The sequence below is a fragment of the Chiloscyllium plagiosum genome, chromosome 29 (genome assembly GCF_004010195.1).
Source record: "Chiloscyllium plagiosum isolate BGI_BamShark_2017 chromosome 29, ASM401019v2, whole genome shotgun sequence".
Classification (NCBI taxonomy): Eukaryota; Metazoa; Chordata; class Chondrichthyes; order Orectolobiformes; family Hemiscylliidae; genus Chiloscyllium; species Chiloscyllium plagiosum.
This window is the reverse complement of record NC_057738.1, coordinates 21,001,634-21,016,149: the sequence shown is the minus strand read 5'-3', so window position 1 is coordinate 21,016,149 and position 14,516 is coordinate 21,001,634. Positions and strand designations below refer to the sequence as shown.

Here is a 14,516-nt window from a genome sequence, read left to right as displayed (position 1 = left end):
GTTTTCAAGTGTTCAACAGCATAAGAACGTCTGAGTTAACCTTTGGGATATTTTTGTCGTATTAAATCAAAACAGATTTAGAAGCCTTGTGTAACTAGATTTCAAGTACTGTTAGGCATGCTGAGTTCATTCACGAAGACCTGCAGGAGAAAGCAAAAGCTTAACAAAGTTCTTAAACACAGAACTTTAGTCAAGATTGCGGATGAAGTAATGCAATATGACAATTGAGGGGGATGTCACGCATCAGTTGCCACTGTTTTTCTAACTCGGAGACTTCTTAACTACAGGATTCGAGAGGAAAAGTGCATCCGAGGGTTATTACAGACCTGGACATCTGCCCAGTGTTTCCTTCACGGTTTCCTAGGAGTCTGCTAACTCCCCTGCTGTAAATCAAACAGAGCTTTGATTGTACAGGACTTGGTGTCTCCCGGGGCCTCCAAAAGGATCAGTTCATTACCTGCTCTCTCAGAGTTCTACTTTCACAGGGTCAGTGGTTCAGGGTTCCTGCAAGCTGGTGGTTTCCTGACCTCTTGAGTGAAGCCTCAAGTTCTGGAGGCGAGAGAAAGGGAAAGTGTGTGCGTGTGTGGTGAGAGGTGGGATTGCACATTCCATTTTGGTGGAAAAAGAAACATGGTTAGAGCCTGAAGTCGTTTCCCCGAATCACTCCTGGGCGTGTTGGATTCAACACAGAGGAGGTGGGAAGTACACTTTTTTTGGGGGGGGGGAATGCATGAAGGGGCGAGGGCAGTGAGGCTGGAAGAGCTGTAAGGGGCTGGGGGAGTTGGTTTAATTGTGTTTCTGTGTGTGTGTGCATGCACCCGTTGGTCGCTCAGACACAGTCGTGGGGAAAGGGGGGCAAGCTATCCCAGTACCAACAAGGCAAAATGTGCCTGGAGAGGCGTGGGGAACATTAGGTCTTTTATAAACTGCCTGGTGCTCCCTGAGTGTCTATCAGCAACACATCTCATCGAGTCAGGTTGGCCGAGGAGGGGGGGGGGACGACCATACAGTCTCGGCTGCAGCCCAGCTCCCTTGCTGTTTAAAGAGTTTGACCTGCAGCTAGTTCGGGAGGAATTTTGTGAAGTAAGAGCGGGTTCGTTATGTATTTGTTTTCCCTCTAGGACCCTGACCCGGCGGGGGCTCCTCTTTGTGTGTGTGTGTGTGTAGACGTCTCCCAGAATTTGAAAGCAGAGTTCCCCCTCCCCTTTGACCATTACCATCCCCTCATTCAAACAGCGAGCCAGTGAGGAGTGGTGGGTGTCTCTTTAGTGAGCCTACATACTGCTGCTTGGCCACTCGCATCATTCCGTCCCTTCCTTGTATGTGTGTGTTCCGTGTCTGTATTAGGGACCTCCAGCTGACTTCAGAGGGCAGTAGAAGGCTTTCTTTCCTCTGCTCACTGCTGTGTGTACCTTGCGAGATAGGCAGCCGCTCGCTTGTAAAGAGACCTCACCAATGCTTTGTTCCTAGAATTATCAAGTTTCTGCACCCCCCCCCCCCCCCGCAATTAATTTAAAAAATCTCCCTCAGGGTTATTTTTCTCTTCATCATGACAGAGATGTGCTGAGCAGGAACATGTTCGGATTAAAATCCTCAACGTACTTCTTCACAGGTAAGATTAATTTCAGTTTCTTCTCTCAGACTGACTTTTGGGTAGGGCTTTTGTTTATTTTTTTTAAAAAAGAAAGGATCCACGTTATGTCAGTGCGTTGAGTTGCGAGGAGGTGTTCCCGTTCAGCCAAGTCTTTGAAATGGATGCAAAATCTGGCAGCAGTGACGCTGTACTTGGCCAGTTGTCTCAGTTTGTAAGGAGCGGGTTAGAGGCGGCAGATGAACCCCAAAGGCTGTGTACACAATAGGGGCGAACACTTCAGAAGGCGCAATAAGAAAGCGAGAAAAAAACAAAGGTTTGAAAAAGAAAGCAAATCCCCAGCGGACAGGAAGGTGTGTGTGGTTTCCTATGTTAGGTCACAATATCTCTGCGTTAGCTGTCTTTAAAGCATTTTTTTTTTGTTTTCCCGAATGCCTGGTTAACGATGACTAATGTGTGTGTGTTTATTGCCATTGTCAAAATGGTAACAGTTGTGTACTGATGAAATGCATAGTCGCTTAACCTACAGCGCTCTTGTTTGCAATATGTCCCCGCTGCTCCCTCAAATAGCTTCTTTACTGCCTGCTGTGATCAGGGGTTAGGTGATCACTTCACCCCCTCGAAAAGAAAAAGCTGATCGATTAGAATTTTGGAAACAGACGGTAAAGACCAGATATTGATGCAAACAGTATGCTTTGGAACCTTAATTTAGGATGCCTTGCCTTCCCCAACTAAGTAGTGATACCCTTTATACCGAGGTTGACAAGACCTGATTTGTGCGTTAGTTTAAACTGTGCGGAACTCACATGTAACCGAGAGGGTGTCAGTTTTCCCTCCAAAAATCTGAATCTAGATTACAATTGCATAGATTCTGTTGCTACAAAGTGCATTCTGCATTTCAGTTGTGAGACAGACTTTGAACAAATTTCTTAATGTAGGTCAGCAAAGGTTGACTCATGTTAACAGAGAAATGCGTAGTTAAATTCTCCCTATCGCACGCGGGGTTGTTTTCTTCCTGAATTTGATTGTTTGAAGTGATTTGAGCTGAGAAATCTGCCAGCTCCACTGAACTAGACACGTTAACCTGCTTCTGCCCGGTTGGAATCCAGCTCAGTAATGATTGAAATTCTCCTTCTCGCCAACCGCTCAAATGGTCTGTAGTGGCTGCACTGGAGCAACTCAATCTGCTCCAGAGTGAGATGAAGGTAATATATTCACAAACCTGTACCCACAGTTTAAAATACAGCAGAACTGTGCTTGTGCACAGACTTAACTGCATGAAATTGCACTTACTTAGTGCAATCTCGTTAATGTAGGTAAACCACTATAGTATGGTTTCCACAGCAACAGTATTTAAAACTGCAATTTAGAAGGGCTTTTCTTGTGTGGTGGGTCAGAGCTTGAAATACTTTCCTGTAGTGCCTAATTAAGAGGTACAAACCCTTTCCTTTTTCTCCTATTTTTCTTCTAATGGCTTTTGAGCATGTACATTAGTAATGTGTCAGAGTCGTTGAGCAAAGGGTGCAGCTCCATTAGTAAAGGGCTGTAGAATAGAAATCCTGGAAATTGTGACATTTAAGGTAAAGTCCTGATGTTAAGGGAAATGGGTAGGCTGTATCTATCCTCCTAATTAAGGTAATACATGAGGCAGGCTGACAAGATGACAGCAAAACTGTGGAATTACTGTGTGGGGCGAATGACCTTTCTGCTTTAGTAACTTAATTAAGAACACACACAAAAGTACATATGCACTTACCATACTCTTCACAGACTTCATTTAGCATGAGGCTTAAATGATATTAACCTCTTAAACCTTGCTGGCAATACACTTGCCTCACAGGTTAACACAATTCTGTTGTATAATTTCCAAATATATTAAATACGGCACATTTGTGATCCATTGTCTCTCATTGTCTGCCCCATGTGATTCATTCTACTGTGTTATCTTTGGGAGGATGGCAGCATGGTCTCAGGCAGGGGGATCTCGGTGGTCACTCTTCTTGGTGTTGCATGATTGGTTGACAGCAGGTGTTCTTGTATGGGTGTATTGAGTTGTGTTGAGTTCCACCCTGCAGCATAGCCCTTCATCTCATGGTCCAGTAATTCATTGGCAAACTAATGACTCTCTTTCAGCAGTTGCAGACTAGCCTGAATTCCAAGCGGCCTCAAATATGGGAGGCAGACATGCTACTGTCTGCTGCTAGTCACTCATTGTCAAATACACTGGGTTACTTTGCTTCTTAACTGTATTAAGCTGGAAACTTGGACAAGCATTATTTCAGAGGGACTCGAACAAGGGTACTCAAACTGAAAAATAAGTGTTTAGTATATGGCAATTCTCACCCAATTATTTCAAATGCGAGGTGAGAAGAAACATTTTCGCACTGCAAGCAGTTAGGGACTGGAATGCACTACCTGAAAGTCTGATGGAGGCAGGGTCATTTCGAGAGGACGTTGTATCTATTTAAATAATCATCCAATGTTCAGGGCTGTGGGGGATTGGCACTAAGTTAAATGCTCAGAGAGCAAGTGCAGATAAGAAGGGCCAAATGGCCTCCTTCTACAATATATCATTTCTGTGATTCTGTGGTTTATTGAGAAAAAGTTCCTCTGGTGACTTTGGAACTGAGTCAGAAGAATCAGGAAGCACTCAGGTTTTTGTTGAATACCAGTGCAGGAAAGTACAATGCAGGTGAGGACAGAGTGAGACAGACATGATGGATAGCCACTTTACCAAAGTGTTGGAGGACAATCAATACGCATGAGTCAATATCCCAGAACAGGTTAGTGTCAGCAAGACGTGAAAGGTGAAATTTATTCCTGAAGATCAGAGAGGGGTGACTATTATATAAACATAGTGAAAACTGATAATTTTAATATTGTTTAATATTGGAAAGCTATTTCAAAAGTGCCCATAACTTATGGTTCAAACATATTGCCATCAGCAATAGCTTGCATTTAAGTAGCATCTTATAAAAAAAAGCCCATTGTGCTTCAGAGGAGCATTGCTAACCAAAATGTAACACCAAGCCATATCGAGGTTTAAGGACAGATAATGGAAAATTTGGTGAAGGAAGTACATCAATGCAATCTACTAAAGGAGAAAAGAAAGGCTGAGAGGTTTAGGGAACAAATTCTGAGGTCTTAGGGTCTTGGAACTAAAGAGCAAGGCCATCACCAGTGCAGTGATTAAAAACTGGAGTGAATAGAAATTGAATGAGCCCAGGAACTGAAGAGGAGTATGGAGCTGGAGGAGGTGATTTGGTATGAAATATAATTTGGCCAAATTTTTATGACCTGAGGCTTTGTGGTGTAACTTATATTGAATATTTTTTCACTGAGTGCCCTCTAATCAAGTTGCAATGTAAATTTTACACTATTGTGAAGATAATGATTTACAAAAAATGTGTACGTTAATTTTGTCAGTTGAATATGGAGTTTACATCAAAGCATTCATTATGCCTTTTGGGATCTTGAAGCTCCAATACCTCACAGTAACCCCGGTAATTTATGTTTACTTGATCTATGAGCCTACCTGACTGCCTGGTCCATTACTGGCTTATTTAAATTTGCACAGTGGAGGTCATTTTCTGGAATGTAGGAGCTTCTGTGTTCACACCATTGACCTCTGCCCTTTGCCCTAGACACTGGTTCTGTGATTTACAAGAAACATAGGCAGTGTGAAAATGAAATAAATAATGCACTCCTAACAATCTCTATTTTCTGGATAACTCTATAATGAGCATCATTAGCATTAAATAATTTTAATGGCAAGACGTCATCTGTTTCTACATATTTATTGAGCAAATCATACAGCAGCATTGACTGGCATTTGTTTTGCAACAATATTTCTTTATGATTTATTGCATTAGAACTGTAATATGTCCAATTCATAATCTTTCCATCATTTTCTCTCCAAGAACTAGCTTTCACCCTATGTAAGATATCTTTGCCTATTTTAGTTATTGCTACTGAACTATTTTCCATTTATTTTCACTACCTATTGTACACTAAAGTTGGAGCAACCCCCCAGTTCATTTTCTTTATGTTGTAAATTCATCATCTTTTTGCTCTTTTGTGCATGAGAATTGCCGTACCCAATTCATTTGCTCTTCATCTCTTGTCCATTGGGAATCTAGTTTCCCGAGTACTCTATTTCCCCATCTGCTTTGTGTATTAAAGCTGTTGGTTTGAAGGCAGTGTGAAGATTGACTGAAACCACCATGACGGTAAGGGGTAAGAGTAACATTGATATAAATCAAGTGGTTCTGGGTAGGTAATGCAAAGCTTGGATTTTGGAAGCTTGTAGCTCGAAGAGAGATAAGAAATGCTACATATTTCTATTCTACTCTACACTTCTGAGGCCCTGGACTGAGTAAGCTAGAGTAGGAGTTAGTTTTGAGAATCTTGATTTTAAAAGAGGAGAGACAGAAATAGTTACTCACAAGGGATGGCATATTTGGAAAATTGGATATTTGTCTGAGACTTGTCAGAGCTGCACAGACCATAGTGGCATTGTTTATACAGAGAAATAGGAAAGATAGTGAGAAAGAGGTGAGAAAGAATGATCAACCCAATAAAATGATTTTTGTGTGTATTTTGTCTAGGAGTGCAGAATGTACCTTATATGAGAGCAATATTCAAGTCCTCAGCCACTTTGCACAATCACAGAATTATTCAAAGAATCCCTACCATGCAGAAAGTGACCATTTGGCCCATTGAGTCTGAAGACCTCTGAAGAGCATCCCACTCAGACCCATTCCCCCACCCTTTCCCTTTAACCCCACATTTACCATGGCTAATCCACCTTGACTGCATATCACTGGACATTACAGGGAAATTTAGCATGGCCAATCCACCTAACCTACACATCTTTGGACTATGAGAGGAAACTGGAGCACCTGGCAGAAACCCATACAGACATTGGGAGAATGTGCAAACTCCACACTCAATCGCACAAGGCTCGGATCGAATCCGAGTCCCTGGTGCTGTGAGGAAAAAGAGATCTTTCACATGAAAGAGGAAATCTGGCTGTTCCTAATTTGCCATCTTCCAGCTCAGTTTCCATATTGAAACTCCACCAGTTCTAGTTATTTCACATTACTGTCCTGCACATGAGACCATATTATCCTTATTCATTATTTTCCCCATGTAGTTGCGCATTCTGTTTTTGGAAATATTCACATGAAGAGTTTAAAATGCTGTTAGAAATCATCGCAACATCAGAAAGTACTGGATGAGAAAGGAATATATAATACTGTTCAATTTCTGTACCTATGAATATCTCCTTTTACAATTCCTGACACAATCTGCTGTCACTGCCTCCCTTGGTATTCTATTTCACAGCCTCAGCTCTCTTATTCTGAAGCATGCAATCTAAACAGTCAGTCCCTTGCTCCCTGTCTAAGCTTGTGATACATCCCCTGATTCTAGAGCTTGTAACAACATGAACATATTGCCAAGGTTCAATTTATCTGTTCCCTTAAGTACCCTGAGCATTAAAATATCATCAAGCAAACCAACTACCATGTATTTTTTTTAAATCTTGGTTCTAGATTCACAGTCTGGCATTTGTTGCTGATCCCAGCCACTTCAGAAGGCTATTAAGTAAAATTCACATTGCAATGGAGTCTGGAGTTATATGTGAAGAAAAATAGGTGAGGTTAGAGGGTTCATTCCCTAAACAGCATTAGTGAACATGATGGTTTTTAAAGACAATCCACACTCCCCCCTCCCAAATTCGAGGTTATCCTGAATTCAAATTTTCACCATCTGCCAATCAGAATTGAACCTATGTTCCTCAGAGTCACCCGGGGGGCTTTCTTCAAACCAGCTGTGAAATCACAGAAATGATATGCTGCAGAAGCAAGTCATTTGGCCCTTCTTATCTGCACATGGCTTGGAGTTCTGGATTACTAGTCAAATGACAATACCACCACACCACCTCCCCTGTCAGTGAACATATTACAACTCATGCAGTGTGCAAAATCAATTATTCTAGTTTAAGAACAAGGTTTGCAATAAAGTCTTCAGTGTAATCTCAAAATCAGTGGCATCCAGTGATGTTTCATAATCTATATGAAATTATAATACTTTAAAACTTCAATATTTTGATCTAATTTGAAAAACCTTTATTAAAAGAAATTATTTGCACTGCTTTTGAGGTGAATTGTCCTTGAAGAGGTGTTCATTACTGTTCTGCCATAACATGTTAGTTCTGTTCTCGTGTTATAAGAAAATAGTGTAATAGCAGCACCATTTAAACTAAAGGGGCTGGTGTAGCGTTGGAACCAATATGCACTTTAAAAGTTCGCACTTTAATACAATGTCCTCAATTCGTCAGTTGTATTATAGCAAATTGGCATTAACAAAACATGTTATAGCAGAACAACCTGCATTATTTTTCTTGTCTGTGCAAATATGGTGAGAAAAATGCGATTTTGTTCCCTCGCACATTTCTCAGAGTATAGTTTGCCTGCCATAATTAAATACCTGAATATGCCTTCTGTGCAAAATGGTGTCTTTATTTTTCTTAGCTGTAGGCATGAATTCTTTAAAATACAAAAAAGGGAGCTTTGACATAGTCGCAGAACATGGCTTTAAGTCACAACATCCATACATATTGATACATGGGTCATTGCCCCTCTTAGGAACTTGCTGTTTATCTCACTCAATGTATAGACATGCCATTTGGCATCATTCCCACAGCAGTGTTTGGACCTGGGAAGGCACCAGACAGCAGCTGTGCAGAGCGGATGTGGGCTATAACAAGTGACATCATGGTGATACGTTCTGGTTAATGAGTTAAAATAAATCTCCTCATTAGAGCAATTCTTCCCTTCCCCCACTTGCCTGGGCCTGCGTTCATTTTTGCATTAAAGATAAAAGACAAAGTCCACAAAGGAATTTCAATTAAGAACGAGTTTCTGTGCAAAAATTCCTTCTCCTTTTGGCTATTGATATTATAATAATATATTATAATAATATGTGAAATACTGGAATATTGGGCCATCTGTTAACTCTGAGAAAGTGAGGACTGCAGATGCTGAAGACCAGAGTTGAAAAGTATGGTGCTGGAAAAGCGCAGCAGGCCAAGCATCTGTTAACTCCTCCATCACAATTAACATAAACCATGAGAAGAAGAAAACTACTAGATTTGAAAGGAATGGAATTTGAAAGATGCGCATTCCTGGAAAATAAACAGTTACTCACATTTCACACTCTTTGATTATCAGTATACAGTGCTGTGGCAAATTGTCACAAGGTCACAAGATAAAAACTTTTGAGAGTGTTTTTAAAAGGTTGCACCTGGTTATAAGAGAGCAGGAAGGGTCTAAAGTCATGCCATACTACTGACTGCCCTACTTCGAGTCCAGATCTGCCTTACTCTTCCTCACCAACACAACACAGGGACGCATCTATTTTGTGATGGAGTGTTTATATACTATGCTATAAATTGGATCCTAATAGAATGTTAAATTGCTCATGATGCAGTAGAAATCCTCCTACTTGGTCCACTAAATTATATTCCCCAGTTCCTGCCTGTCTATGCTACAGGTGCCTCCACACCCATTGATCAACTCCTTCCCCCAATAATTTGTTAGCTTTGGTACAAAGGTTTGGTGGGGCAATCTACCCAGTGAGCTACCTCTTAGCGCTGCATGTAAAATTTGAGACCTATTCTCTCAATTCTTTCCAGTGAGGAAATCGTAAAAGACTGTTCGGACATACCATCAAGTGTTCATTCATTGTTTTCACAAGTTGATAATCACCGCCCCCCCCCCCCCCCCCCCCCCCCCGCGCACAACCCTCATAAATTGCTACAATGTTTTTGTAGCAATCATAAACACGATCATCATACTTTTCTTTGAATAGCATTGCTTTAGATGGCACCCAAATTTGCTTTTTATTGGCTTAATCCTGTGGCCACCTTGTCCAACAAAATGGTATATCTGAACATATTTCTGAGGTGGGATTTCCACACTGGGGAATGAGGAGGACTGAAGATGACAAATGCTGGAGATCACAGCAGGTCAGACAGCATCTATGGAGAGAGAGCAAGCTAATGTTTAGAGTCGAGATGACTTTTCATCAGAGCTGAAGTGTGGAGGGGACAACATTTATGCTACAGTTTGAGGGGGGCGCTGGTGGTAGTGGATATAGGGTGCTGGTGAAGAAATGATGTTGATAGCTCAGCTTAAGTATTCCTAAATGAGGAGCAGGAGTTCAGGAAATGCAGATTTTTCTGAATGCCCCACAGCGTGTATGTTCTATGTTTAACAGGTTTCCCGAATCCAAAGGCAGCTTGGTTGATAGGCTTGAATCCCTTATCAGATGGAGAAAACTGTAGCCGCAGTGGTTGCACCAAAGTACAGGTACATTCCCTGCTCTTTGGGGTATAGTGTGGTTTAGAAAGTAAGAGGCGAGCACTGGGATGGTGTTGGGAGGGAATGGAGCAATATTGTGACTTAGCATTGACAGTGATTCCAGGGGCTTTGACTGATGATTCCAAAGCCACCTCCCTCTTCCACACCACAGTGCTTACCTCTCTTGGTCAATCTGATTTTCTAAGACTTTGGAATCCTGTCTGCCAGGAAGAGAGACAAAACCTGTGGTATATAAGGAATTTATGTGATCCCTTCCCTGGAACTGGGTTAATTGCCCAACCATACCTCCACCTTCCACCCAAGCCACCAACACCAATGCAGTGCGAACTTTGTTAAAACAAAAGAGGGCAGGTTGAGAGTTAAAATATGTTGGCGTGCTACCCAACTCAAAACTTGGTTTCAGAAATAAAATCTGTTGCTGCCTGGGTCCACTTTCCCACCTTTTATGATTTTGAATGCTGTTAGCTATTTCAGCACAATGTGACCTTCCCAACACAACCAAACGTCCTTGAAGTGATTGTCTTTCAGAAATGTCCACAACTTTCGTTGTAACCATGGGAGAAGTTATTCATAGAGATCACAGAAACCCTACAATGTGGAAACAGGTCATTTGGTCCAACAAGTCCACACCACTCTCCAAAGAGTAACCCACCCAGACCCATTCCCCTACCCTATTGCTCTAGATTTACCCCTTATTAATGCATCTACTCTACACATCCCTGAACACTGTGGGCAATTTAGCATGGTCAATTCACCTAACTTGCACATTTTTGGACTGGTGTCCCTGGTGCTGTGGGGCAGCAGTGCTGACCACTGAGCCACCGTGCTCTTATCTTTGAGATTTACTTCGGTCTGTCCTTTATAAAAGCAAAAGGTTTGTTTTCTTGGCACCTTATAGGTGACCAATATGCCAAAGATTAGCAAAAATGAGTGTATGTTTGATGTGGTAAATGATGAGTCAGATAATAATAGTCAGAAACTAGTGAGGTGACCAAACTTTAGTCAGAGATGGAACTTGTTTCTTAAGATTTTGAGGCTTTTGTTTTTAATAGATTGCTAAATTAATCAATTTCCTCAGAAAATTTTTCTTGCACTATCCCAGTGTCAAATTGAGAAAAAACCTGAACTGTGTTTTTCAAGAGCTGGAGGCCTTTGCTCCTGGACAAACTGAGATGATGGATTATGGGAAATGAGTTAAATACATCTGTTGAATATTCACCATTAACTTCAACCAGACTTAGATCCTGACAACCATGTAAAATACTGGATTGGAATGGAGAATGTGAAGAAAACTTGTGCAAACTTTTACCAAGCTTTCTGTATCTCCTGTTGAAGATTTCTGCAGTTGCGTACCTTTTAGTTATTGAAAAATGTGGTGCTGGAAAAACACAGCAGGCCAGGCAGCATCCGAGGAGCAGGCGAATCGACATTTCGGGCATAAGCCCTTCTTCAGGAATGAGGCTGGTGTGCCAAGCGAGCTGAGATAAAAGGTAGGGGGGAGGGGCGCTGGGAATACGATAGGTGGACCGAGGTGAGGGTGATAGGCCGGAGAGGGGGTGCCTCCAGCCTATTACCCTCACCTCGTTCCACCTATCGTATTCCCAACGCCCCTCCCCCCACTTTTATCTCAGCCCGCTTGGCACACCAGCCTCATTCCTGAAGAAGGGCTTATGCCCGAAATGTCGATTCGCCTGCTCCTCGGATGCTGCCTGGCCTGCTGTGTTTTTCCAGCACCACATTTTTCAATAACTAAAAGGTACGCAACTGCAGAAATCTTCAACAGGAGATACAGAAAGCTTGGTAAAAGTTTGCACAAGTTTTCTTCACATTCTCCATTCCAATCCAGTATTTTACATGGTTGTCAGGATCTAAGTCTGGTTGAAGTTAATGGTGAATATTCAACAGATGTATTTAACTCATTTCCCATAATCCATCATCTCAGTTTGTCCAGGAGCAAAGGCCTCCAGCTCTTGAAAAACACAGTTCAGGTTTTTTCTCAATTTGACACTGGGATAGTGCAAGAAAAATTTTCTGAGGAAATTGATTAATTTAGCAATCTATTAAAAACAAAAGCCTCAAAATCTTATTGGCACACCCTCCTCATTCCTGAAGAAGGGCTTATGCCTGAAACGTTGATTCTCCTGCTCCTCTGTTGCTGTCTGGCCTGCTGTGTTTTTCCAGCACCACATTTTTCAACTCTGGTACTTCAGCATCTGCAGTCCTCAATTTCTCCTACCTTTTAGTTATTCCCCATTTTATATTACATTTTCTTTTTGACTCATCATTCAGCAAGGTCTTTCCATTTTGGAGCTGAGGCAGCACTCAAGTAATATGCTAATACATCTCCTATGGTTGACCACCATCAAGGACTTTGTAGTGGGGTTAAAATTATCCTCAGTACTTTTTGTAGAGAAACATTTTGCCTCGACATCTTCCTTTCCAGCATAGTCTCCAATTGAAAAATTGGCAAATGAGAGTTGTGAGCACAAAGGCACATCCACTCACAAAACTGCTGCACTGTCCAATCAAGGGATTTTCAAAGTCCTCAGAGTACACATCAATTAAACTGCCTCACAGAATAAGCTATCAACAGATTGGGTATTGCTTTTATCAAAATTCCTACTGCATTGGAAGTATTTACAGTTCAACAGTAGCGCTGGGTTTGATCTTTTAAAGGTCAAAGATCAGGCAGCTTTTTTTTGTTTCTTATTACTGGAAGTTTGAACTCTTGACATTCTTTCACTTTTGTTGTGGAGAATAAAAGCAGGTTGGTGGTTAGTCAGGTGTTAGTGAAACTTCTTGGAATAATATAGATCACAAATTATCTGGATGAAGAGTCCAACGGGGAAGTATATTAAAACTTGAATTGAAATTTGAATAAATAACTAACATTTGTGTAAATTATTTGTTTGGCTACTCTTGTGAAATATCACCTGGTCCACAAGAATGTCACTTGTCAGTTTTGTAAGCTTGTAACAGTACACTGTTATGTAAGTTGGGATGTACTTCTGCACCAATGAGTTCTTTTTCATCTCAATATAGGTGCAAGATGCAGTAACTGTGCTTACACCTTTCGGTTTGCTTTAAGAATAAGCTTAAAAGAAAACGATTTCATTGTTGTACAGCCTAGAAACAGACACTTTGGTCCAACTTGTCCATGTTGATCAGATATCCTAAACTAATCTAGTCCTATTTGCCAGCATTTGGTCCATATCCCTCCAAACCCTTCCTATTCATATACCCATCCAGATGCCTTTTAAATGTTGTAATTGTACCTGCCTCCACCACTTTCTCTAGCAGCTCATTCCATACACACACCACTCTCTGTGTGAAAACATTACCCCTTGGGTCCCTTTTAAATCTCTCCTCTATTATCTTAAACCATGCCCTCTAGTTATGGACTTCCCTTGCTTGAGAAAAAGACTGGCTATTCACCCTATCCATGCCTCTTGTGATTTTATAAACCTCTATAAGGTCACCCCACAGCCTCCGACACTCCGGGGAAATTAGTGTTTTGTTCTCTGCATCTTGGGCTTGATCAAAAATTAAAATTCACAGATCACCTTGGGAAAAAAAAATAAGTAAACTGAAAAATAATGAGATATAAGAAAATAATGATAATAGTAATGAACACAAAGACCTTGGACTCTGTTCAAACCCAGACTGGTAAAATTGTTGTAAGACATGTCAATGCTGACAGACAACTGTAGATACGTTCAAATTGGTCTGATCAGAGATATTGTGACACATCTCTGTAGCAGGTGGGACTTGGATCCATGCCTCATGACTCAGATGTAGGGACACTACCAAAAAACTTAAACAGAGAATTCCATTTCTGCATTCCTGACAGCTCCCCTGAATAATGAAGTTCACAATTGCAGAGCTTGGTAAAAATAAGTTAAAAATTACAGATGCAGAATTTTTGTACACAGATTTTGATTATTGTTGTTGCTGATTTTTTTGGCATGGATAGGCAAATTTGTGATTTTGTGGATACAGAGGATTTTCTGTATTCGGTATTTAGTTTATTAGTTGTGTGTCTTACCAATGTATAGTTGAGAAAGCTAACCCAAATGAACTGGGAGATCATTCCAAAATTCCAAAACTGAATGAAGAGAATGCTAGTCTTGTGAGGATGCTAATTTGTTCACCCACAGCGTATTAATGTTGTGGAATCATTCCCTGTGGGAAGACATTGGAGCAGATGGTAAAACTGGATTCAAGAACAGCATTGAATGTCAAGGGTTGGCGGTAAGATTGCTTTTTTATTGGTGATGATCATAGCCTGGCATTTGTGTGGCATGGCCGGTACTTGCCACTTGTCGGCCCAAGCCTAGATATTGTCCAGACCTTTTTGCATTTGAACATGGACTGCTTCAGTATCTGAGGAGTTGCGAATGGTGCTGAACATTGTGCAATTATTGGCAAACATCCCCACTTCTGAACTTATGATGGAGGGAAGGTCATTGATGAAGCAGCTGAAGATGGTTGGGTCTAGGACATTGTATTGGGGAACTCCTGCAGAAATGCAGATATGC

General features: G+C 41.3%; 1 protein-coding gene across 5 annotated transcripts in view; it reads left to right on the top strand.

The window, feature by feature from the left end:
• The window catches only part of LOC122564415 (genetic suppressor element 1-like), a 301,389-nt gene that overhangs the window by 124,029 nt on the left and 162,844 nt on the right, over positions 1–14,516 (top strand). The window contains exons 1-2 of one of the 5 annotated variants that reach the window (XM_043719246.1): positions 615–695; positions 1,557–1,612. The exons of 2 other annotated variants lie outside the window; for them this stretch is intronic. In XM_043719246.1, coding sequence (XP_043575181.1) covers positions 1,576–1,612 — 37 coding nt within the window. In that variant the 5' untranslated portion in view covers positions 615–695; positions 1,557–1,575. Of the gene's footprint in view, positions 1–614; positions 696–1,300; positions 1,613–1,707; positions 1,945–14,516 lie in introns of those variants that run through there. 2 more of the 5 variants (XM_043719245.1, XM_043719250.1) reach the window with 2 other exon arrangements.